Source organism: Podarcis erhardii (genome assembly GCF_964252035.2).
Source record: "Podarcis erhardii genome assembly, chromosome: 5".
Lineage (NCBI taxonomy): Eukaryota > Metazoa > Chordata > Lepidosauria > Squamata > Lacertidae > Podarcis > Podarcis erhardii.
The window spans coordinates 86,342,093-86,368,230 of record NC_138509.1 but is presented as its reverse complement, the minus strand read 5'-3'; the positions used below and the strand labels follow the sequence as shown (position 1 = coordinate 86,368,230).

Sequence of the window (26,138 nt, the reverse complement as noted above, 5' to 3'; positions counted from 1 at the left end):
CAAGAGAATCATGATGCGATGACAGGATCTTTCCATCAGTGTATAATAAAAACACAAGATTGTATATGCTTATTTTGTCAGCTGGAAAAGTATATCAGATGAGATACCCATGCAGTGGAAGTTGTCCCCAGTTCCATTCACCACATGGAGGCAGAATAAGGTCCCAAATAGTTTACTGCTGCAGAAGATAAGGCTTCAATAAAATTGTTCCAGGCATAGACATGTATATACAGCCTGTAGACTTTTGCGGATACAGATATATGTTGTTGTTGTTGTTTAGTCGTTTAGTCGTGTCCGACTCTTCGTGACCCCATGGACCAGAGCACGCCAGGCACTCCTGTCTTCCACTGCCTCCCGCAGTTTGGTCAAACTCATGCTGGTAGCTTCGAGAACACTATCCAACCATCTCGTCCTCTGTCGTCCCCTTCTCCTTGTGCCCTCAATCTTTCCCAACATCAGAGTCTTTTCCAGGGAGTCTTCTTTTCTCATGAGGTGGTCAAAGTATTGGAGCCTCAGCTTCAGGATCTGTCCTTCCAGTGAGCACTCAGGGCTGATTTCCTTCAGAATGGATAGGTTTGATCTTCTTGCAGTCCATGGGACTCTCAAGAGTCTCCTCCAGCACCATAATTCAAAAGCATCAATTCTTCAGCGATCATCCTTCTTTATGGTCCAGCTTTCACTTCCATACATCACTACTGGGAAAACCATAGCTTTCCCCAGATATATACATACAGATATATACAAGTACAAAATATCTCTCTTGCCCCAGCAATTCAAAACATAACACATACTCTGACTCAAGAGATGGACTCACTAACTCCAGACAAGACGACAGACTAACAAACTGACATACCTTAATCAGTCGGCACTTGACCATGCATCTGTTTGCGTAGCTCATCCCTGGGATGATTTATACTCATGAAAGAGTTCCTCCAACCAGGTTTTTTTTTTTCTACCGGGGCTCACTGGAGCTCAGCTCTAAGGTGGGCACCTCTCAGGTGGGTGCCATTCTAAGAGAACAAGGTAGAAATTCATGGTGAGCTCCAGCACCTCTTTTTCTAGAAAAATAGCACTGCCTCCAACAGATATTAAATGGTGGTGTGTGTCACAAGGGGCTCCTTGTGTGTGAATTATTTTACTTCTGTATGCAGAAATTTATATATATATATATAATTTATTTTATAACATTATTCTTATCTCCAATTCAGCACCTCCATTCTTCTGTTGTGTCTCACAAGTCTCACTTTATTTCTGTGTTCCCAGATAACACCTACCTGTATATCTAAAGCACACATAATATGTATTCAAGTCTTGATTTTTTTTCTAGAATCAGCTGCTTTTAACTGCTGTTGTGTTTATGTTTGTTTGACTTGTGGTTTTATGTTGATTTTATTGTTTATTTTGATGTAAACTGCCCTGGGAACCATTTGTTTGAAGAGTGATATATATACCTTTTAAAACAAACATATTTTTCTGTGCCTTCAGTATGTGATGGGGTGGCGGTTTGATCTCGGCCTGATTGTTGCTTGTATTTTAAAGTGGAATGTGATGAATAAAATGCATTCATTTGCCCTTCATATTTGATGACTGCAGGCGTACTTTACGCTTGAAAGTGGTGAGTGAGTATGCCCAGAAGCCACATACAGAGTCAATGAGACTTGAAAACGATATGAGAAATGGTTGATGTTATTGAATTTAGTAATACGACATACGTCCGGAATTTCCTGGACATAGCCAGGAATTGGCCATCCGAAACATTGTCCGGGTAGGAGTGGCTTAAATGTCCAGGCAAATCCAGACGTGTGCCGTGTTGGCAGTGTAGATTTTGGTGAATTTAATATAGCTCACAAACTTACTTGGGTCAATAACTTTGTCCCCCCCTCACCCAAAAAGAGAGGTGAAAGAGAGAAAAAAGCTCAACAACTTTGCCCCCCCCTCCAGATTTTCACTTTTTGAAATATGGCAACCCTAACTACATGTGGAAATTTCTATGTGGATGTTTCTCATCTTGTTGAGTGTTCAAGGCTGTTGCTGGCATAACATCTGTCTTGAGAGACAATGGAGTTTGCCTCTGAGGGTGAAGACAAATGGTTGAATTAACTGCACCCAAGTGACCTCCCCAAAGCCAGGGCAGTGTTTATGGAGATCCTGGGCTGCCCAGATGACCCTCCTCTCAACCTCACTGGTGTGGTCCAAGCAGAGCAATATGTTTGGCATCAGTTTGGCTGCAGGAGTTTCCTGAAGGAGGCGTACAAGTCTCCATCCAACTGTCTTAGGGACCTCACTCTGGATTTGTGTAGGGTTTACTCCTTAGCCTTTTCTTCTCCTGAATATATCCTTCAAGGCAGTGGAGGTTTAGGATAAGAGTTTTCCTTCTAGATGGGAACCCTTCCCCATCTGCCCTTTGTTCAACATGGCATACATAGTTTTCTCCATTCTCATTTCATTCTTAGAACAACACTGTGAGATAGTGACTGGCCCAAGTTCAATCGGTGAGCCTTACAGCTGAGTAGGGATTTTAACCTTGGTCTCCCACATTCTAGTCTGATGCTCTGACCCACTACACCAGGGGTCTCCAACCTTTCAGGACTAGTGGGCCCATTTTGACTTTTGTAAGAGTGCTGGGGGTGCCAGTCACAACATGGCTGCCATGGAAGGGATGTGGCATAACACAACATGGCCACATGAGCAAAGGCGCTTTGCAGGCGCCACTGATCAGCTGGCCTGCTGAGTCGCCTATCAGCAGGGAGCTGTGCCTTTGCCTCCAATACCTGATGTCATATAGTATGCTGTCAGGTGTATGGCCTGGGGAAAATGTTGGGCCTTGTTGGGCCCACAGTCCAGAGAGCAGCAAGAGAGTTTGCCGTTGTCGTGGGTCCAAATGTTTCTTATGGCCAAGATGAGAATAGCAGAGTGATGTTGTGGATTTTTTTAGTGGATTTTTAGTGGGGGGGTTTAAGTCCCACATCTGGGTGGGAGATAAACCCAACAACCCCCCCCCCATGTATTTTTAGACCTAAAATGATAAAAGTTACAATAAATGTTTAAAGTGTTTATAATAGCCAGCAGGTACCCTAGGCTGGCTCTTCTCTCTCATCTCTCTCTCTATTGCGCTGCCCCCAGAGGGTTTTGGGTTTAATTTAATGGTTCCAGCGCATACATTGTAGTGAAAAGGAGCGTCGTATTGCTCTTGGAAGAGAGCTTCACACGTTTCCCGGAGGAGTTAATCTTCCTGTGTGACAAATGTAATGGATTTTATGTCCTTTCTCCCCTTTTTGCACAACCTGCTGCTTGAGTGTACAGTATCATGAGGCTGAAAGCGTCCAGTATCTTCAAGCGATGTAACAACTCAATAAAAGACCATTTTGTTGTGGTGTGGAGTCCTGTGATGAACTGCCTCATGTGAAAACAACATTGGTGTCTATTATAAGAGATAGATAGATGATAGATAGATGATAGATAGATGACAGATAGATAGATAGATAGATAGATAATAGATAGATAGATAGATAGATAGATAGATAGATAGATAGATAGATGATAGATAGATAGATGATAGATAGATAGATAAAGGGAAAGAGAAATCTGACCATTAGGTCCCGTCGTGACCGACTCTGGGGTTGTGGCGCTCATCTCGCTTTATTGGCCGAGGGAGCCAGCGTACAGCTTCTGGGTCATGTGGCCAGCATGACTAAGCCACTTCTGGCGAAACCAGAGCAGCGCACAGAAACGCCGTTTACCTTCCCGCTGGAGCGGTGCCTATTTATCTACTTGCACTTTGACATGCTTTTGAACTGCTAGGTTGGCAGGAGCAGGGACCAAGCAATGGCAGCTCACCCCGTCACAGGGATTCGAACTGCCGACCTTCTGATTGGCAAGTCCTAGGCTCTGTGGTTTAACCCACAGCACCACCCGTGGTCCAATAGATAGATAGATAGATAGATAGATAGATAGATAGATAGATAGGCCTAATAAGCGAGAAAGGGAGTGCAGCCTCTGTTGCTACCATGTTCCATCCCTAGGGAGAATGAGGAGGAGAAATGGCGAATTCTATTCAGCCAGGGAGATTGAAACAAGCTTGCTTCAGCTTTTCAGAGCTTCCGAGTGGTCGGGAGTCCAAGCGGGACATTTCAGCAAAAGGTGTTGCATGCATGTTCAAGACGCCACCACCTAACATACAAAATGTTCTTTCAGCCTTGGTGTGACAACCATAAAACAACACTAGGTCTCTCCAGGGATTCATGCAAAGTATCAATGGGGGGTGGGGGGTGGTATGGGGCTGTGCGTTCTGCCCTACAACTTCCACCTCTAACCTTCCTGCACTGAGTGAAAAGTTCGGGGTTTTGTGGGAGGTTGTCAGTAGACTTAGTGTAAGCTGTTTACAATCCTCCTTGTGATCAGGAAGCTGCTTGTTGCAGGGCGTTCTGGATGGAGATTTACACAGCTCCCACAGCTCTGGATGGAGATTTACACAGCTCCCACAGCTCTGAGATTTATCTCTGAGATTGCCTTACACCGCAGGTGCCACATAATACCTGTTACGCATTTGTAAGAACTTGGTCGTTTAGTATGGCAGCCCCTACAACTTCAGAACTCCCTGCCTATTGAGACCAAGCAGTACTCTCTTTGGCACCTGCTAAAAACATTCCTGATTGGACAAACCTACCCACATACTTAGAAAGTTGAGGCAATTTTAATGTTTTAGTCAGGGCTTTTTTTCAGCCGGAACTCGCCTCTCAGGTGGGTTCCAGCACCTCTCAGGTGGGTGCCATTGCCATTCTAGGAGAACAAGGGAGGTGTTCATGGCAAGTTCTGGCACATCTTTTCCTGGAAAAATAGCACTGGTTTTAGTATTTTAACTTTTGTATGTTTTAAGGAAGGGGTGTAATTTTTTCCTGATTTTCCTGTTTTACCATTTATAAACCGCTTTGAGGTTTGTTTGTTTGTTTGTTTGTTTGTTTGTTTGTTTGTTTGTTTTACAGTCAAGTGGCATATAAAGAAAGTAGTAAAGTAAATAAATAAATAAATGTAAAGTAAGAAATCCTGATGAGGGCTTCCACGTTGTTGCTCTAAAACAACTTAGTTTTATTGGTGTACTGTCAAGACTTTTTAAAGGGACACTCAAAAGCAGTAGAAGCTCTTAGGTCTCAAACCCACCCTTTTGCCATTGAAGAGAAAGTATGTAATTCTGCTTTCATTTAAAAAAAAGGGAGGGGGAACTGTCTGAAATAGGTTTGCTGCTTATTATAGCTAGAGATCCTGAAATATCAGCAATCCGTAATAATTATCGGCTGCATTCACGTTCTGTAGCTCTCACACTTCTCACTCCTGTCTCTTTTCCATTTGAACTAGCAATGACCGCTCCCCACTTAAAACGGGGGGCGCCTTTTGCGTGGACACGTGCAGCCCTGGATCTGGAGTGGCCCCATCAGCATAGGCTTTGCCTTCCCCCAGGTGGGATACCTGGAGGTCCCCGCCTACCCCAGCGAGTTGTCCAATCCCACCTGGGGGAAGTGTTGCCAGGGAAACCAGGCCAGGTAAGGGGAGGGATTACCTGCCCACACAATAGAGGGTGGATCTTAATTGTTAATCCTCAAGCTGACTATTTTCATGAAAGCAATTAGACTCTAGGAAAGTCGAATAACTAATAACACACAGCTCATGAGTTTTGATGAGGAATCAATTTGTTCTGCAGCCCATAAGAACTAACATGAATTTCCTCTTGGTTCTTTCTTCCTTCTCCTTAAATTGATTACAATTGGTGTGTGAACTCAGATGTTACAGTTAAAAAACTGGAAAAATATTTTGAGATCTTGGGAGAGTGGGTGTGAGAACCCAGTAGGGATGGTTAATTTGTGCCACACTAGACGGGGTAGGGCCAGAGACCCCAAGGGTGTCTTTTGATGAAAATGCAAGATTTTTAGACTTCGGCGGGACTTAGGAATGAGTAGTAATCAAGCAAAGGACCACAGCCCAGGTACACAGTCCTCCCTTTCACTGCTGGAAAAGAGAAACACAACTTGATTTGTGTTTTTTCTTTTTCCTTTGAAATGCCAACAGCTTACATTTCTCTGACATTTCATTCAATTAAATTTCTGCTTGCTTCTCGCAACCGATAAAAATCCGTCTTCGGAAACCTTGAATGTCTGCTCTGTCAACCTGCTATCAATAACCCTTTGGCTGTTTAGTCGTAGCTCATTGCTCTGAACAATAAGAGAGTCAGAATGGAAATAGATTTCTTTGAATTGCTGGGCTTTCTGTCCCCAAGGCAGTCTTGCCCTGCCCATCTCCCTCCCTCAGTGCTTTTACACTTCATATGAATACTTTATGCCCTAATACCCCATCCTTACTGTCAGGGGAGGAGTAATACTAACTGTGTTCCATGTTTTGCCATTTGAGAGCCAGCATCCCTCCCCTCCCCCCCTTTAAAGGGTGATTATTTCATTTCAGTTTTCAAAATTTGATAATCCAATTCTTTCTTAGGGGTTTTAAAGTTGCTTTGAGACATCGACTTATTGAAAGTCGTGAATAAATGTAATAAATAATTGCAACAATTTATTCCGTGTCCACTGGTGTAAACCATGGTTCCTTTGAAAGCCAAAGACAGAAACCATGGTTTGAAAAGGATCTTCTTGATGTAACTGCAGCATGTAGCGTTTGCTATAAAAAAGCTCTTTTCATGAAAATACTCCCTTGATTGGGAATCAAAGTCCTCATCCTTGCATCTGTTATTTTGTTTTGTTTTCTCTGTGGGTTTACAGTCCATGGTAACGAGGGAGCCTGGTTTCTAGTAGCCATATTTTGTGTTGGTACACAAATGTGAAACTGAGATGGGAAGAGAGAATTGGTTGAAACTGACGCTCACACTTCCCTCATTGCAACCGTTTCCTTAGCTCACTGAGCTAATGACGCATTCTGAGCTCAACAGAGCTAATCAAATTATTTGTGGCTTGTAGCTTAATGCTAGCACATCCAATTCTTCTATAAGATCATTTTCAGTTCATAATTAAATGGGTGTAATAATAGACTACTACAGCTTTAAAATAAGTTTTACACTATGGGATTTTTGTTTTCTACATGGTTAAGGGTTTGTCTACTATTTTTTTTTCTTGTGACCAGGAAACAGAACATGATTATTACTCCTCATTCAAGTAATATTGGTTTTCATTATGCAATTAAATTCATACATATACCACAAAATAAACGTGACTATAAAGCGGTATAGATAATAATAATAATAATAATAATAATAATAATAATAATATCAAGGTTCATTTACAACAACAATAAAAAAGAATTTTCACTATATTTGGTGTTTCATCTCCTTTTACGAACTTACCTTCTAAGATAAGTCAGAATGACCATGGCGAAAGAGTCCTTTGATGTATTTTTCCAGCACAAAGACTTTGTGCAGATTCACACCATAAAATTAAAGCATGCCCAATGCACATCTCAAATACAGTGGTGCCTCGCAAGACGAAATTAATTCGTTCTGCGAGTTCTTTCGTCTTGCGATTTTTTTCGTCTTGCGAAAATTTCTTTCTCAGTCGCTTAGGCTCCCCCCTCGCTTTCAACCAGCCACCATGACCGTCAAGTTGCGCTCGGGCTTCTACGTGGGCAAAAAGTCCGCCACGCTGCTGGTGCTGCTCTTGGCCGCGCTGCTCTTGGCACTGCTGGTGCTGGCTATCCTGTACGGGCGCTGCGCACAGGATTTGGAAGGGAGAGGCGGCGGCGGCCACAAACGAGGCTCCCGCCAGCGCCGACCCATCCGTATGGCCGCCCGGCACCTGGGACGTAAGAAAAAGGAAACAAACTCGCAAGACGTTTCATCTTGCGAAGCAAGCCCATAGGGAAAATCGTCTTGCGAAGCAACTCAAAAATCGAAAAACCCTTTCTTCTTGCGTGTTTTTCATCTTACGAGACATTTGTCTTACGAGGTACCACTGTACATGAATCCTGGGAACTGTAGCTTCATCTCACAGGGCCACAGTTCCTAGTACTATATTTCAGGGAACGTAATGTGTTTTAAATGTGTACTGGGTGTGCTTTTAATGTGCAGTGCAGATCTGCCTGCATTTTCTTCCCATTTCCAGTGTTTTGTACATTTGGAGCAGCTGTTAAACTTTCTGGTACCATTTCTGCCTGCCTTTCTCAAATTGATCCTCATACCCATTAATAAATGTGGGTTGTGAATCATGAAGTCATTTTGCTGGGCAGGAGTGCCAGCTTGGCCCCACGGCCATGGATGCCTGGGGCCATGAGTGCCATGCAGTGTGCATGGCCCTGGCACTGAAATTTGTGGGCGCCCGGCCCCTTCATGGGGAATTTTGTGAGTGCTTGGGCACCCAGGGCCCTATGCCACCTATGCTGCTGGGTGTGTGTTTGGGGGAAGAGGGCTACAGTGGTACCTCAGGTTACATACGCTTCAGGTTACATACACTTCAGGTTACATATGCTTCAGGTTACAGACTCCGCTAACCCAGAAATAGTGCTTCAGGTTAAGAAGGAGAAGGAGAAAGCTGTTGTTGCCGAACCTAAAGTAATACAAGCGGGATCCTCAGCCTCACAGAAACAAACTGACGACTATAAGTTGAGGCCTTTTATGATTGAATTTAGGAAAAGTCAGATTTTGAGGATTGGAGCCTGGCTTGGATGGGAGAAGGAAAATTGGAAAGATCCCTCTATGCAGGGATTAATGGACTTTTGGGATATGGACTTGGGTCAGGAGGAGATTGAAGCTCTGCGGGCCTTTGGACTTGGAAGAAGCTTGAAACATGTTCTGAAATACTGTTTGGATCTTAATTTTAGCCATGGGAATTTGGCTGACCTGTCGAGAAGGAATAAAAGCATTGTTAGGTTGGAGTCTCCCCGAGATCTGCTCTCTAGCATTAAAGAACATGAAGAAGATCCGCAGAAGGGACTTGGAAAAGAGTTAAGAGCCTCGGACATAAGATCTCCAGGTTGATGGACTATATGGAATTGATGGAAAGGACTGGCAGAATCCGAGACCAGGGAGAAGAAATGGTGGAACAAAGATTGGGAAATTTAAAGTTTATTTATAGAAATACTGTAAAATTAATGAATGATAGAAAAATGTTGGAATGAAATTTTATGGCCTTAGTGGAAATGTTATAAGGAGTTAAGCATATATAAGTATTCTAGTTTTATTGGAAAATAAGGTTAAAAACATGTTAAGATATCTATAGGATGACAAAAAACAGAGAAAGATGGAAAGGATTTGCTGAAACAATTAATAGAAGTGGAATACAAAAAGGGAGGTGAGAGGAGGTCGATGAAACAAGGGAATGAAAATAGAGTATGGAAAAGGTGTGATGTATGTTTTTAAATTGTTTTTGTTTTGTTCAGTTTGGGGTTAGGGTTAGGGATAGGGTTTTGTTTAGCTTAATGTGCTTAGTTTAATGTGTTAAGGTTGTGTTGTGTATTGTTTATATTATGTATTGTATTGTTTTTTTGTTTTCTTTTCTTTTTCTCTTTTCTCTTTTCCTTTTTCTTTTCCTTTTGTAAACTTTAAAAGTAATAAATATTATTTGAAAAAAAAAAAGAACTTTGCTTCAGGATGAGAACAGAAATTGTGCTCTGGCGGCGCGGCGGCAGCGGCAGGCACCATTAGCTAAAGTGGTGCTTCAGGTTAAGAACAGTTTCAGGTTAAGAACGGACCTCCGGAACGAATTAAGTACTTAACCCAAGGTACCACTGTACTGTATTACCATTTTTCCAATGCCCTCATCAACATTTGAAAAGAATGCCCATGAAGATTTTTACCCCCTGCCCTAATCTAGTACCAATCAGGGAATGAATCTGAATTTGAGTAGTCATAGGCAAGTAAGTTGTTTCCTCCAAGTTCTTGGCTTGACTCTTTTTTAAAATCCCAGGAGAGGCACATCATGCTAAAAAGTTGAAGGGCAGATCTCTGTTCTGCGGACTTGTGACCTGTGTGGGACTGGGACCCAGAGTAATCAGCAATGACTTGTAACATTGATGGCACCTGCAGTCGCTCCAGTACTTCAATGCAAACAACATCTAAATTGTGAAAGCCAGTCCCAGGTAGGGAATAGAGGCTTAGCTAAAGCCACTCAGAAAATCCAGAGCTCTTTGGTTAGTGTTTAGTAGCTCATCTCACCGGAGTATGCTGGCTTTCCAAGGCATGTTAAGAGCAGCTGAATACTTGAGCATCTTTGCTGTATTGATTCCATAGGATGAGCAATATGGCAGAGGCAGAGGTCATATATCTTCCACAGCTTTAATTCTTTCTTTAAATAGCTGTAAGCAATTTACTTGGTCCTTTATTACAAGTGTTTACAGCAAACTGTGTAAATATGGATTTTCAAAGCAGCAAAATACAGGAGTGTCAGCCCAACAAATGAATGCAAATGATTCAATTTTGTACTTGGAGGGTCCACAGTGCTCCACTATATTATTGGGTTTTCAAACTGAAATTGATCCACTTAAATGGATTTCTGTGTTTCACTGCTTTTTTCTTGTCTTCAGAGCTCTGCTTTAGGGTGATTTCCCATTCCATGGAAACATTAGAGGTGCATCTTTTGATTTCAAAAATGGTTCATCCCAGCCTTGTCCTGGGGGTGGATCCAGAGTGGAACCTGAACACATCTTTCAGATTGGGGTGGATAGCCTGCATGGAATCTTACAGGTTTGGAGACAGAAATTGGCAGCTTGACAAAATCTGGTCTTGTGGGTATTGGTTCTAGCTTCTTTACATAGCTCAAATTTCCTGCAGGACCAAGAAATACTAGCTTATTGGCCACCATAAAAACATGGCATATGCTAGCAGAGTTCAGGAAACAATGTACAGTACAATCCTAACATGTTTACTCGTTCTGCCCGGACACTGAGGTCCAGCTCCGAGGGCCTTCTGGCGGTTCCCTCACTGCGAGAGGCCAAGTTACAGGGAACCAGGCAGAGGGCCTTCTCGGTAGTGGCGCCCGCCCTGTGGAATGCCCTCCCATCAGATGTCAAAGCGATAAACAACTACCTGACATTCAGAAGACATCTGAAGGCAGCCCTGTTCAGGGAAGTTTTTAATTTGTGACATTTTAGTGTATTTTTCATCTTTGTTGGAAGCCGCCCAGAGTGGCTGGGGAAACCCAGCCAGATGGGCGGGGTACAAATAATAAATTATTATTATTATTATTATTATTATTATTATTATTATTATTAGGAGAAAGTTCGACTGAACGAAATAGGAGCTTACTCCCTACTCTAGTAGGTGTGCTTAAGATTGCAGTCTTAGTTGATTTAACAGGTGTTATGTACTGATGTTCTCACCCTGGGCCAGCAGGGGGATATTGTAGATAGTTTTCACTCAGGTCCACATATGCAAATAAGGGATTGAAAGTGACGTTCAGTGATTGGATAGTTACAGAAAATGGTTACTGTTGCGTTCTAGTGGAGCTCTATATAAGCAGGCTGGCTGAACCCTTCAGTTCAGTTCTGTTCTGGCCTGTGAATAAACAAGAGCTGTTTGAAGAATCGCTGTGTCGTCTGATATATTCACCCACAACTTAACACTGGCAACGAGGATGGGATACGAACCCATGCGTGCAAAGCACAATTTCACCCACAACTTAACAACAGGGTTTTTCACCGCTTCTTTAGCATAGCCCTAGAGTCAAGGGAATCCCTTTCATGCGCTAACCTTCCTGAAAATTAGCTTCTTAGACCTTAATTGGCAAACACTAAATTACTTGGTTGAAAAATGTCCAGAACCTAGCAGGTGATGCTCTTTTAACTCACTGTCATCAGACTGTCTTTGTAGTTTCAGGTTTGGAGTCCATTTTAAGAGAAGTAATAAGAAGTTACGGCCAATACTTACAAATCCAGGGATCACATGCCGCCTCTTAAAACTTCCGAACCGAAAGCTTTTACTTTCAGTAACTGAAAATGGCACCAGAGCTGATGTTTAGCTTATCCACAAGCATGTGCATAAAAGGCAGCCACCTAAAAGTTCTTTAGTTCTTTAACAGCCCCATTAGAAAGTGAATTACCTCTTTTACTTGTGGGGGTAGCAACGTAAAGAAGTAAAAATAGGTAGCATGCCCTTTAGTTAAAGGCTTCTCAAGTTTTCTGTCATGTCTCCTCTTCTTCCTGCCTTTCCTGTCTTCACTTCTTCCAGCTGTGAACTGGCAGAAATCTTTTTAATTCCTTTAGTGACCCCACACCTGTGTAATAATGTTTCTGAAGACTAGAATAATCTCTCACCAGGCCCACTGTTTGACCTCCTCTGGTATCTGTTGGGTCCCAGCTTCCCAGCAGGGTCTATAGTAACTTAAAAGGTAAAGGGAACCCTGACCGCTGGGTCCAGTCGCGGACGACTCTGGGTTGCGGCGCTCATTTCGCTTTATTGGGCGAGGGAGCCGGCATACAGCTTCCTGGTCACATGGCCAGCATGACTAAGCTGTTTCTGGTGAACCAGAGCAGTGCACGGAAACACTGTTTACCTTCCCGCCAGAGCAGTACCTATTTATCTACTTGCACTACATGCTTTCAGACTGCTAGATGGGCAGGAGCTGGGACCAAGCAATGGGAGCTTACCCCATCACGGGGATTCGAACCGCCAACCTTCTGATCGGCAAGCCCTAGGCTCTGTGGTTTATGCCTTACACCTGCCCTAGTCACTCTGGGTGGGAGGATTTGGATATTCTCAAAATACCCCTGACATAGCATTGCACAAGAGCATTGCTGGAAAATTTAACAACATATCAGTGCATCGCTGCTGCCTGCTGCCAGGTAAGCACCCTAGGGCTCACTGACCTTTGGGAACATCCATCAGAAGGCAAAGGACCCCCTCAAAAATGAAACTCACCCTGCCTCTACCACATATTTTCATATTGTCCATCCATCTGGGGAGGTTCCTTTCACAAAAGCATGTATAGGAAAGTCTTAGATCATAAAGCCTCCATGTTGTGAACCCAATGCCCTCTTTCCAAAGATTGCTGGGCTGAATTGGACCCTGCTCAGATCCTTCACTTTTTGTGTCCTTAAGCAAGGATGTGCATACTTGGGATTGCATATTAAGTGTAATCTCAATAGGCCTTCTTGTTTTGTATATTTAAAACACATTAGTTGACACTGCGGCTTCTAGGAAAGAAAGAAAGAAAGAAAGAAAGAAAGAAAGAAAGAAAGAAAGAAAGAAAGAAAGAACACTATAAAGTACTCATGGTACAGTAGATGCTAAGTAAATGTTCCTCAAAGGCTGTATTCATTATGTAGAAATGGAGCGCCAGCTATTTGTCTCCTCATAATTGTGAGGAGATTCTTCGGCCTTCCCTCCCCGACCACACTTTTCATTTCCAGTCCAGCTATTTGGTTAGGGCTTATTTATGAACTCGGCTGTACTAAGGTGCTGCTTAATTGCAGCGTATTTTGTTTGTTTTGCCTTTTTCCTAATTAAAAAAACCTCATGTTCCTCATTTGTTCAAAACCTGACGATTTTTTGCTCTCTAATACAAATATTCAGGTACCGTAATTAGCCCTGTAGATAATTTTGCAATTGCAGCTTAAAACCTTGGGGGGGGGGGGGATAACGTTAAGCACACCTTGGGAGTAATTATTAACCTTTTTATTTTTTGGCGCATGTAATTTAATAATACCTACAGCAGTAAGGCTCTTTAAAGAGATGCTTTTATTGACTTTCAGTTACCTAATTTGGCGTTGTTTATAGTTGTTTGGGCTTTGAAAGTTGTACAGGTTCCATTCAGAAATACGGAAAAACTAACCGGTGAAGAAAGGCAAGCAATTTCCCACTTGCTTTGTGAAGCAGGAGTTGTGAGCCTTCTTCCCTTGTGGTGTCCATGATACAAAGGGTATGCCTGAGAGAGATAAAAGCCAATTTTTAGAAGTCTACTAAAACATAGTTCCTGCTGTTTTGACTGTTAACCTGTCAACATGGCCAAAACCACGTCTCTTTCACTGCCTGCAAATAGGCTAATGCATCTGGGAAGCCATTTTTGATCAGCACAACTAGACTCGCCTTTCCTCGATATAAGGGCTGGTGCCAGGATTTATGGTTGGTGTTGCCCGCCCATAATAATAATAATTTATTTATATGCTGCCCATCTGACTGGGTTGCCCCAGGCACTTTGGGCAGTTCCCAACAAAAAATAGTAAAAACACAATACAATATCAATACAATATCACACACTTTAAAGCTTCCCTGAACAGGGCTGCCTTCAGGTGTCTTCTAAAAGTCAGGTACAGTGGTACCTCGGGTTACATACACTTCAGGTTACATACGCTTCAGGTTACAGACTCCGCTAACACAGAAATAGTACCTCGGGTTAAGAACTTTGCTTCAGGATGAGAACAGAAATTGGGCTCCGGCGGCGTGGCGGCAGCAGGAGGCCCCATTAGCTAAAATGGTGCTTCAGGTTAAGAACAGTTTCAGGTTAAGAACAGACCTCCGGAACGAGGTCTTAAGTACTTAACCCAAGGTACCACTGTAGTTGTTTATTTCCTTGACATCTGAAGGGAGGGCATTCCACAGGGCGGGTGCCACTACCGAGAAGGCCCTCTGCCTGGTTCCCTGTAGCTTTGCTGCTCTCAGTGAACGAACCGCCAGAAGGCCCTCAGCGCTGGACCTCAGTGTCCAGGCTGAACGATGGGGTTGGAGATGCTCCTTGAATTATACAGGGCTGATGCTGTTTGGGGCTTTCCTAAACTTCCATCACAGTGCCTCTGGAGCCCCAGCGTGACAATCACCTTGGGTCATTAAGTCAGGGCCCCAGAGATATTGTAGGGGCAGTGGGGATAGCCACAGCCAGCTGGCCTCCAACCCTGAGAGTATACTAAGCCTAGAAGGTTGCAGCCAGTATTTTGGGTCGATGAGAGAGTAGGCAATGTACCCTCCTTGGGGCTTGGCCTGTAGGAGCTGCACAGTGTTACCTACTCCTGACATATAACTGGGATGGAGGACTCCACAAAAGCAAAAGGTGTTCAGGGTGTTATCAGCAGGGTTGTGTGTTGTTATTTATTATTATTTATTAAATTTGTACATCTCCCTATACCCACAGGTCTCACAACATAAAAACACAATACAAAAACACAGAATGCGTAATAAAAATAAAATTAATCTGTCCAAGATTAATCGGCTTGATTCAGGGTTTCCATTAACCTGCTGGAGCCCCCAGAGCACATCCTTTTTCCGTGTCCTGCTCACCTGCTAGAACTGAAGTCAGTGGGGAACTCCCTGCATGCCCATTGAATGCCCAAGGGATTTCTGGAACCTAAGATGTTCTTCCCTTGCTTTAGCCAACATCCCAGACCGGCTTTGGTGAATTGCCATCCGTACAAACAGAAGATTCCTTCTTGAGAGAAGATGCTTGGAAACGAAAACCTATTCTAATTTATCGATACAAAAAAGTGTGCGGACCATTCTGAGAAGATTAACTCCACCCGATAGAACTTGGCGGCTCCTTGAGAGTACAGAATTTCCATTTCATTGCATCCATGGAAATCTGTGCACGTGTGACACAAATGTTCCAAGACAAAATGAGAGGGGAGGAGGAAATTGGTACCCTCTCTTCTCTGGTAGCTCAACATTATTTGCAGCAAAACAAAGACTGCAGCACACAAGAAGGAAATTCTGGCATTAAAAGGCATTCTAGAAAAGTGTTTGTCTCGACATAGCTGTGTATGTTCTTATCAGTACTAATGACATATATCATTAGCGAAGAGATACTCTTCTCTGCTAGAAGAATGGAATCTGGGCAATTGCAAAATGTTTATTGACTGTTTACTGTTAGACATTGGGAACAGAGTGCAGTACCATTGCAAGCTTGCCTGAAGCCTGTAAAACCCTTGAAGGCAATATTGGCTGAAAGAATATCCTTCCCCCCCCCCCTTTCAAAATGGGAAGAACAACAACATTGATTTAACATGATTAGATAACAGTTTTGATTGTGATGGGTAATACACTGGCTTGACTTCTTTTGGCTGCTGCTTGTTGAGATATGCAGCTTTTAAATCAGGAACTCTGGCTCCCAGGCACAAGAGTAAGCATTCAGATTGAAATTTCAGAATGAACGTTTGTGGTACACACAGCAGCATACCCTAGATAGGGGTATCGGCCCCGGGAGCAAACTGCACAGGCCTTATAAGGCCATGTTGAATGTTTACAGATTAACTGTGTGCATTCTGTTTAAGTTGGGGCGCAGTGATGGAATACGCTATAGGCAGACCAAGTGCTTGCTTAGGGCATCAGGAAAAGCAATAGAGATAAATTTCTTTTTGAAATAAGTTCGCAATTAGAAAATCTAGAAAGAAAATATTTTTATTTCAGTGGACATGAAAGTTTTGAGACATTTTGAAAAATAAAATGTTATTTTTTGGTTTAGTATCTTTTTGTGTTGAATTGCGTATGGTGGGGACCATAATCTTTTCAGACACCTTGGTACTCAAACGCCTTGGTTCTCAAACACCGAAAACCTGGAAGTGTTCCGGTTTTCAAACATTTTTCGGAAGCTGAACGTCCAATGCGGTTGTTGGCTATTGTTTCTGGGGCGCCTGCACCAATCAGAAGCTGCACCTTGGTTTTCGAACATTTTGGAGGTCAAACGGACTTCCGGAACAGGTTAATTTTGGTGCTTTTGTTTTTGCTATTCATTTTGCGTTTTTGTTTTTGAAACCCAGTTGAGCTACTGACTGACTGACTGACTGATTGATTGTGTGATTGCAGAAATAGATAAAAGCCACCCCCCCAAAACAATGACTATCATCAGTGCAGGTAAGGGGGGGAAATCATTTTAATTTTTATCATCTACAATACTTCCTATTTATTTTATAGTACAGTACATTGATCATTGCTTTCCTTCTATGGATCAATGGTCTCGTTATATAGTAAAATTCATGTTAAATTGCTGTTTTAGGGGTTGTTTTTTAAAGTCTGGAATGGATCAATCCATTTTTCATTACTGTCTATGGGAAAACATGCCTTTGTTTTGGAACGGTGCTTTGGTTTTGGAACGGACTTCCAGAACGGATTAAGTTTGAGAACCAAGGTACCACTGTATTTGATTAAGAAACATAATATGCACCCACTGCTCTTTTTAACTACCATTGATTTTTTCTCTGTTCGTGTGTGAAGCTGATTTTCAGGCTCTTTCTATTGGTTTTTGCATTGATATTTATTTTAGGTAAACCGCCTTCTGTGGAAGGCAGGATATAATCACCACCATTGTGAAAATTAAAAAACAAAACACAGATGTAGAAATTATTAGCTGTGGCAATGGGTGAATCTCCTGTAGAGTTGAAAGGGGCTTTTAAATCGTTTGTCTGCTTTGAATAGCTTTCAGAAAAGAAAAGTCCCTTTGAACACTCCCTGCATATTGAGTCTTAATATTTATGCAGCAGTTCTTGTTGGCTCGCATCCATCGTTGAGCCTCTAGCTCAACAGCAGAGCACGTGCGTTGCATGCAAAAGGTCCTAGGTTTAATCCCAGACATCTCCAGTTAAGGGAGCTTAGATAACGGGACTGGGAAAGACATCTTGCCTGAGACCTTGGCAGTCGGATAAGACTGTACTGGGCTCAGTGGACCAGTGGTCTGAATCAGTATAAGGCAACTTCTTACAGACTGTAGATTAGTGGTAGAGCACATGCTTCGAATACAGAAGATTCCAAGTTGAAACCCCTGAAATTTCCAGGTAGGACAAGAAACCCTGTAGATCAGGCATAGGCAAACTTGGCCCTCCAGATGTTTTGGGACTACAGCTCCCATCATCCCTATCTAAGAGATGTCTGTAAGGGGACCAGTGGTCAGGGATGATGGGAGTTGTAGTCCCAAAACATCTGGAGGGCTGAGTTTGCCTGTGCCTGCTATAGATGTCGTGATGGCCGCCGACATGGACTGCTTTAAAGGGGGATTAGCCAAGTTAATGAAGGAAAGGGCTACAAGTGTTAAGTTGTGGGCAAACATATCAGACGACACAGCGATTCTTTCAAAGCAGCTCTTTATTTGTAAGCTGGAACAGAACTGAACTGAGGAGCTCAGCCAGCCTGCTTATATAGAGCTCCACTAGAATGCAACAGTAACCATTTTCTGTAACTAGCCAATCACTGAACGTCACTTTCGATCCTTCATTTGCATAACTATCTGCAGTATCCCCCTGCTGGCCCAGGGTGAGAACTTCAGTACATAACACCAAGGATCTACTTGTCTGTGTTACCTGCAGCATCGGAAGTGCATTCCTCTGAATATCAGACACATAGGAACATGAGAAGGGAGAGTGCCATTCGGCTCATGTCGTGCCTGCAGTCTTTCCATAGGAACAGGTAGACCTGTGAGAAAGGGATGCTGGACTAGATAGGCTTTCAACTTGCCTGGCAGGACTGCTGTTACGTATCCTGGAGGGCAGTGGTGGGGAGCCTCTGGCCCGCAGGATAAATTTGGCCCGCCAGGGATCCCCAAAACCACACCCACCCACCCATCCCGTGCCAGACATCAAGCGTGACAACAGGTGTGCAGTAGCTACAGATGTGGCTCCAAACGAGCGTTCAGGAGCTTAAAGTGAGCTCCCATTCATTCCTTTTTCTGAAGTGAAGTCAGCGTTTGAAATTAGCCGGGCGAAATTGCAACTACAGTGGTACCCCAATCTGTTCCGCAGGGGCCTAAAAAAAAAAAAAATGTAATCCAAAGAAAATGGGTTGTAATCCAAAAAATGTTTGCAAACCAGACTGTTTGCAAACCAAGGTACAGTGGTGCCCTGCAAGACGAACGCCTCGCAAGACGGAAAACCCGCTAGACGAAAGGGTTTTCCGTTTTGGAGGCGCTTCGCAAAACGAATTTCCCTATGGGCTTGCTTCGCAAGACGAAAATGTCTTGCGAGTTCCTACGGGTTTTTTTTCCTCCCGCCCCCTTTCTAAGCCGCTAAGCCGCTTATCAACTGATCCGCTAAGCCGCTAAAAGACGCTAAGCTGCTAATAGCGCTAATCCGCTAAACCGTCAATGGGCTTGCTTCGCAAGACGAAAAAACCGCTAGACGAAGAGACTCGCGGAACGGATTAATTTCGTCTTGCGAGGCACCACTGTACCACTGTACATGGTTGGCGACCACAGTTTATAAGCTTCAGACTTACTGAACAGACATTCCATTGTGGCGACTGCAGCCTAGATTCACAGTGCCATTTGGCACCAAGCTTATATACCTGAGTTTCTAACAATGAGTGAGGTGTGCTCCCACCACCCTTTCACAGCTGAAACCTTTGAAACTGCTGCTAAAACGCACCAAGCACAGGTCTGGCAACACTCCTTGGGCTGCCGTTCCTAAGTGCCTGACGCCCAGCTGCCCACCCTGCACTTCAGAACCCTGTGTGAGGGGATTTTGACCACCCACCTGCCAGTCAATGTAAACAGTACTGAATTAGACCAATGGCCTGCTTCACTATCTTCCAGCTTCCTGGCGTCACGTGGTCTCTTGACACCCGGAAGCAGGCTTTGTTTGGGTCTGAAAGTTAATGTAAAAAAACCAAAAAACTCAACAACATTCACCTGAAAATTAAATTGTCATCCCACCTGGAGTGTCTTTAGAAACTCACTCTAGGGATTTTTCTTAAAGAAAAAGTAGGGGGGTTTTGGAAATGCGCTGAATGTGCAAGTATGAATAAAATCTGCACTTGTCTGATTTGATAAAGACCCCTTCGCTCTTTCCCCGTTTAAATGCCCCTAAGGGACACTGTCAGAATGATGTCAGAAAGCAGCCAACCAATTTACTGCTTCTTGAGGAGGGAGAGGAACGAGAGAGGAAATATATTTCAGATCTTCTGGCAAATAAGGCTCAGGGCAGCAATCCTCCTCCTGCTCCTTCTGTCTCTCCTTGGGTTTTATTTTCCTGCGAGGAGAGAGGTGTGTGGTTGTGTTATTTTGAAAGAAAGAGAGGCCCCTGTCTAAAGCAGGGAAGGGCCGTAGCTCATTGGTAGGATATCTGCTTGGCATGCAGAAGGTCACAGCTTCACCCCTTGGCATCTCCAGGTAAGGCTGGGAAACACTTCCGTCTGAAACCCGGAGAGCCATGGCCTGTCAGAGTGGGCAACGTGACTTGGCATTAGGTATCTTCTGGTAATAGTATCAACAATGAAAATAATTGCAGTAGAACTTGGGGTCACCCAATGAAATAGTTTTGCTACCGTTTTAAGATAGGTCAATGAAATAATACTTCATCCAGCACATAAGTAATAACTTTTTACACTTCCGCAGAATGTGGGATGTGTAGCAGTTTAGGACCAAACTGCACACAATGCTAGTCATATTTTTAAATTTAGTATTGACTCAAAGGTAATGCACACCTTTTTTTTTTTTTTTTTGCCAAACTACGTTGCAAAAATTAGGGTGTGCATTAGATTTGATGGCACATTAGATTTGCATAAATACAGCAAGTGTGATTAACCTGGCTGCTTTTATTTCGAGGGAAGAGCAGCCACTGGGGCCTGTCCCTCTATCTGAAAAAGACTCCCGGTTTGGATTGACACCTGAAAACAGTTCCTTCTTGCCTGCTTTAGGCCCCCAAGCATTGTGTTTTCGGCAAACAGCAACTTTGCGGGGGAAATAGAAGCCGGATGTTGATTGGAAGCACGTTATGATGCAGAAATATCTCGAAAGGTGCCTACATATCTCCTTTATTTTGCTTAGCATTTTCACTGTCTTAAGCATGGAGATTTCTTGAGTTATGCTCCTCCGGGGGCTGGTACTTGAATGCAATGATATTTACGTTTTAAAAGCCAAGAACACGTTTTTTGTTTTGGCCGCTGTAACGTATTGCTCCAATTTAATGCTATGTGACAGCAGAGATGCATTCACTGCCACTTTTATAATTGCATAGTGGAGTGAGAAATTTAGTTTGCCAACAGTGGTGGCTTATTTAATGGCAATGGGAGCACAAATGAATTTTTACTGTATAATTTTGTACAAACCATTAAGGTACCGTACTTCAGATGTGACCTATTATTTCCTGGCCTGAGTCTCTCCTGGTTGCCATGCTTTCCTGTCTGCCTATCGACTTTCTGCAGAGAAAGAGCTGCATTCTGAATGCACACTGTTTATCAATACTTGTATGCTAATATTCATGATCGAGAATCAGCAACTCTCGCTCCCCTGCCCCCAGGCATCGATCACAAGTCCCAAATACAGGAGTCAGATTGCTGGCCGAGGTTCCATTTAGCACTCACATAACCCGTTTAAAAACAGCTGTCATGGTTGACAGTTTGTTTCAAGGCCCAGTTCAAGGTACTCACATTAACACATACCTTCCAACATTTCTCCAATGAAAATAGGGACATCCTATTCTACTCTTGAGAGTCCCATGGACTGCAAGAAGATCAAACCTATCCATTCTGAAGGAAATCAGCCCTGAGTGCTCACTGAAAGGACAGATCCTGAAGCTGAGGCTCCAATACTTTGGCCACCTCATGAGAAGAGAAGACTCCCTGGAAAAGACCCTGATGTTGGGAAAGATTGAGGACACAAGGAGAAGGGGACGACAGGACGAGATGGTTGGACAGTGTTCTCGAAGCTACCAGCATGAGTCTGACCAAACTGCGGGAGGCAGTGGAAGACAGGAGTGCCTGGCGTGCTCTGGTCCATGGGGTCACGAAGAGTCGGACACGACTAAACGACTAAACAACAACAACAAATTCTACAGTGGTGCCCCGCAAGACGAATGCCTCGCAAGACGAAAAACTTGCTAGACGAAAGAGTTTTCCGTCTTTTGAGGTGCTTCGCAAGACTAATTTCCCTATGGGCTTGCTTTGCAAGACGAAACGTCTTGCGAGTTCTTGCGAGTTTTTTCCCTCCCCCCCCTTTTTCTAAGCCGCTAATCCGCTAAGCCGCTAATAGCCGTGCTTCGCAAGACGAAAAAACCGCAAGACGAAGAGACTCGCGGAACGGATTAATTTTGTCTTGCGAGGCACCACTGTACTATGATTATGATTAACACCCCGCCCATCTGACTGGGTTGCCCCAGCCACTCTGGGCGGCTCCCAAGATATATAAAAACATAATAAAACACTGATCATTTAAAAACGTCCCTATACAGGGCTTCCTTCAGATGTCTTCTCAAGGTTGCAGAGTTACTTTATCTCCTTGGCCCGAGAGTCGCATAACTCCATACTCTCCAACATTTCTCTGATGAAAATAGGGACATCCTAAGGAAAAGTCGGACATTCCAGGATCAAATCAGAAACCGTGACGATTTCTGGAAAATAGGGACACTTCGAGGGTCTGTTAACATTCAAAATCTGAAATGACCCAGGCCCCAAATATCTGAAAGATGGTCTCCATATCCTTACTGACTTGTGCTTCAGGAGAGGAGAGAGGGAGACAGAGGTTCCTGCCTGGTAACAGTAAACCCAAGTGTAGACTAAAACTCCCATCTGCCTCAGCTGCATAGGCAATGGTCAGGGAACATGGGACTTGCAATCTGGCAACATCTGGAGGGCACCAAAACAGTTTAGCTAGAAGAGGGGAGAGAAGAATGTACAGGCCTGAGTATCACACATGCAACACCAGATGGGGCTCATGGGTGTAACACTAAATTTCACTTAGCATTACATCTGAACCAAGGCCAGTTCATATGAAAGTCCACAGACTTTTCGCCAAAGTGGAGAGCAAAATAAATACTAGAAACAAACACACACACACACACACACACACACACACACACACACACACACAAGCGGTCTTGGAGAACAGGTCTACCATTTTGGATTGACCAATATGGTTACTGATTGGGGTGTTGAGACCTGGGTAGACCTGACACCTATGTATCTACATTCCCCCCCCCCCCCATGAAAAGCCCTTCTTTTTATAAGCAGCATCTTGGAGCATGAATGGGAAGGATGACGATAATATGACACTACTGGATTGTTTATTTAATTTTTACTGCTTATTCCCCCCTGTACCTTTAAAGTATAAGAAGACAGGATTCTTTGGGTGTGTGTCTCGCCATTTGCTAAGCTAGTTTCACTTGGTCTGCTGAACGTGTCTGTGTGGTTGTTGTTTAGAAAAAGCTAATAACGATTTGTCATCTCTGCCCTGGTGGATAGGAGTGCTGAGGTATTTCCCTCCCTCCCTCTTCCCCGAAAGTGGCAGAATATCAAATATTTATGCGAGTAGACTATTTTGCAAGTGCATTCTGGTCATTTTATGTGACTAGGTCGAACAGAATGCCTGGGGAAGCTGTCAGGGGTGTGTGAGCGTGAGAGAGAGAGAGAGAGAGAGAGAGAGAGAGAGAGAGAGAGAGAAAGCTCTCTTTCCCATAACGCACTGAGATTTGATCAATCAAAGTTGGTGTTGCCAGATGCTCACTCAGACGAGCCCTTTTTCTTTCCCATAATGAAGCCATGGAAGCAGGAGTTCCATCTGATTGGGTATGAGGGAAGCTGTTCTCCATTTTCTGAAAGCTACTTTGGAAAAAAAAAAAAAATACCGTTCCTCCAAGCTACTATCTTATTTAGCTGTGCTATTTTGCTCTGTAGCCAAAATTAGAAAAATATCAGCAGAAGGCAGGGAGTTTGAAAATCTTCATGGCAACAATTGCATCATGAACTACCCTGTGTTGATGGCAAATGGAGTCTTTTGCTTCTTGTAGAATCCTGACAATTTAACTTTTAATAATAATAATAATAATAATAATAATAATAATAGTAGTAGTAGTAGTAGTAGTAGAATGGGCTTAGTGAGGCAGTGTAGTTGAAATATAGGTGTGAAATTGAATATATTATGTGTGTATGTGTATGTAAGCAAATGCTTAGAAACCTAAGTCAAAACTGAGTGTTCGTGCAAATTAGGTTATGACGTGCAAACTGTCTTGTATTTGTTTATGATTCTATTTATTTGTTTATTTAAAACTATCAGTATCACTCCAAGACACCTTCTGTGAGGCATCAAAGTCGCCTATTGGCATAAAAAGTCACTACCAATCAAATGCAGAAATTTCAAAACAAAACGACTGAGACAGTTTCCAATAGAAAAAGCTAGTGGTTGTCTCAGCATTTTTTCATAGGGACGTCAATAATCTCACATCAACTCTTTTCCGGTAAAATTCTGTGGAGTGTTGGTAATGGGGGACGGTTTGGCTCTGTTCAGACATGCATAGTTTAGCATTCTGAGAATGAACTGTGGCAAGCCTTGGGCTCTTGGGTTCCTTCTCTCTCAAATCTCCTTCATACAGGATGGCAGGTGATGTGACTCTTCCACTTCTGATTTGGAAGAAACTGCAGTTTCCTATTGCTTCTGAATTTGGGAAACTGGCTTAGCCTAAACTTTGGTTAGTTAAAACACACCAGTACCAAACTGTGGTTTCACATCCTGTTTTTTTTTTAAAAGCTAACCATAGGTAAACTAAACAAGTGTCCTGAGATTGGGGGTAATGGAAGCCAGCAAAATTGAAACGATCAGCTTTTGGTCTTGCTCTCTCACACAAAAAAGAGGAAGAGGGGAGAGTGTGTGAGCTTAAGGCTCACTATGGCTCATTCCTGCAATGTTGGAACCTCCTTGTTTAGCATCATGCCTAAACTGGGCCTTTATGTTACCTAATCACACAGAACTGACTCTCCAGAAGAGACGAAAGATACCCAGGGTGGTTTAAAGCAGCACACCGTATTCATACACTTGACTACAACCTGTTTAATTTTTAAAAAAGCAATGTAAAAACTGCACCTAGCTTAATCAAGCTGAACATAACAGATGCAAACTATGTTCCATTTCAATGTCACTTAATCTTAGAACCTTTTCCAGCTGTCTCTACAGTGTCAATTTTACCCTAAGAATTTCTACTGATTGAAACAGCTACATTTAAAATGTACAGCTCGGGAACGCCGAGGGCCACTCTGAGATTATATGCAGCGCTGATGAATATTTATAAGGTGTATACATAACCTTCAAAATTCCTTTGTCTTGAAAAACTCTGCAGATTACGCACAGATCTGCCACTCTAAACTTTCTCTGTCACTGCCCTCGTTTTGTGGGAATCTGAGTAACGTCCACATAACACTCATGACATTCTTGAGTTAGCGATAGCTAGGTAATGTTTTAAAGGTAATTAGAGGGATCGCTTCATGCTCAGATGAGTGCTCAATCAAAAACAACAACAGCTTTGACATTCTCACTTGGATAAGCTTCGAGTTGAGTTTGGGTTTGTACCCAAATAAGCTTTGACAGCATATCGGGGGAGGAAAGCTATGCCAACAACATCATGCGCACACACAACAATGTAAAGCAGAAACCTTGATATTGATAAAGAAGAATACATATATTGACAAAGATGCATGTTTGATGAGCTCAGTGGGCTACGATAATGAATAGATTTGAGTTGGAAGATAGTATTTGGCTAAAGCAGAGATGGTTGAAGACATCTGGTGCCTGAGGCAGAAAATCCGAGCGGTTTTTCCCAGGGTGATGAATATGTCAGAAAACCCAAACAATGGAAGACCTCGTTGGATGAGGCACCTAGCAAGTGTAACTAACTAAATAAATGACTGTCCATTCATAGTGCTGCACAACACCCCAAATCTGCTGCCTGAGCTGGACCACCTCATCTTGCCCAATGGTAGGGTCAGCTGTGAAAATGCACTGACCCTTTGAGCAGTGGCCAGCCTTTCTGGCCATATGTGTCAGCCGCTGTGTCCAAGGTATGTGAGAGGCATAACTCCTAGGACATACTACAATACATATACAGACTCCTGGGTCTTGCAATGGTTTTCTGCATCGCCTGCTGATGAACCATCTACTGGGAAGAGGCATGCTGCAGAAATGTCCCTAGACTGCCATAAACTGATGCTTGCTGTTTGCTTGTGGCACCTGTCTGTCACCCATGATTTAGCTGGATATTTTCACCTGTCCTCTCTTGAAACCTCTAGGACAGGCACCCCCAAACTTGGACCTCCAGATTTTTTGGGACTACAACTCCCATCATCCCTAGCTAACAGGACCAGTGGTCAGGGTTGATGGGAATTGTAGTCCCAAAACATCTGGAGGTCCAAGTTTGGGGGTGCCTGCTCTAGGAGAATCACAGCATGTCTAAGATTGCAAACCTAGAAGCGCATCGTAAGTTAAGCATAAGTTTGATGGAATGCAACTAAATTAAAACCACTTTAGCCTCTTGCTGAACCATAT

The 26,138-nt window shown here is 43.2% G+C and overlaps 1 protein-coding gene across 7 annotated transcripts in view; it reads left to right on the top strand.

Moving 5' to 3' along the window:
- The window catches only part of TNIK (TRAF2 and NCK interacting kinase), a 295,635-nt gene that overhangs the window by 128,561 nt on the left and 140,936 nt on the right, over nt 1–26,138 (top strand). Inside the window, exon 1 of one of the 7 annotated variants that reach the window (XM_081862119.1) lies at nt 9,985–10,065. The exons of the other annotated variants lie outside the window; for them this stretch is intronic. Coding sequence (XP_081718245.1) covers nt 10,000–10,065 — 66 coding nt within the window. The 5' untranslated portion in view covers nt 9,985–9,999. Of the gene's footprint in view, nt 1–9,984; nt 10,066–26,138 lie in introns of those variants that run through there. 7 annotated transcript variants of the gene reach the window in all.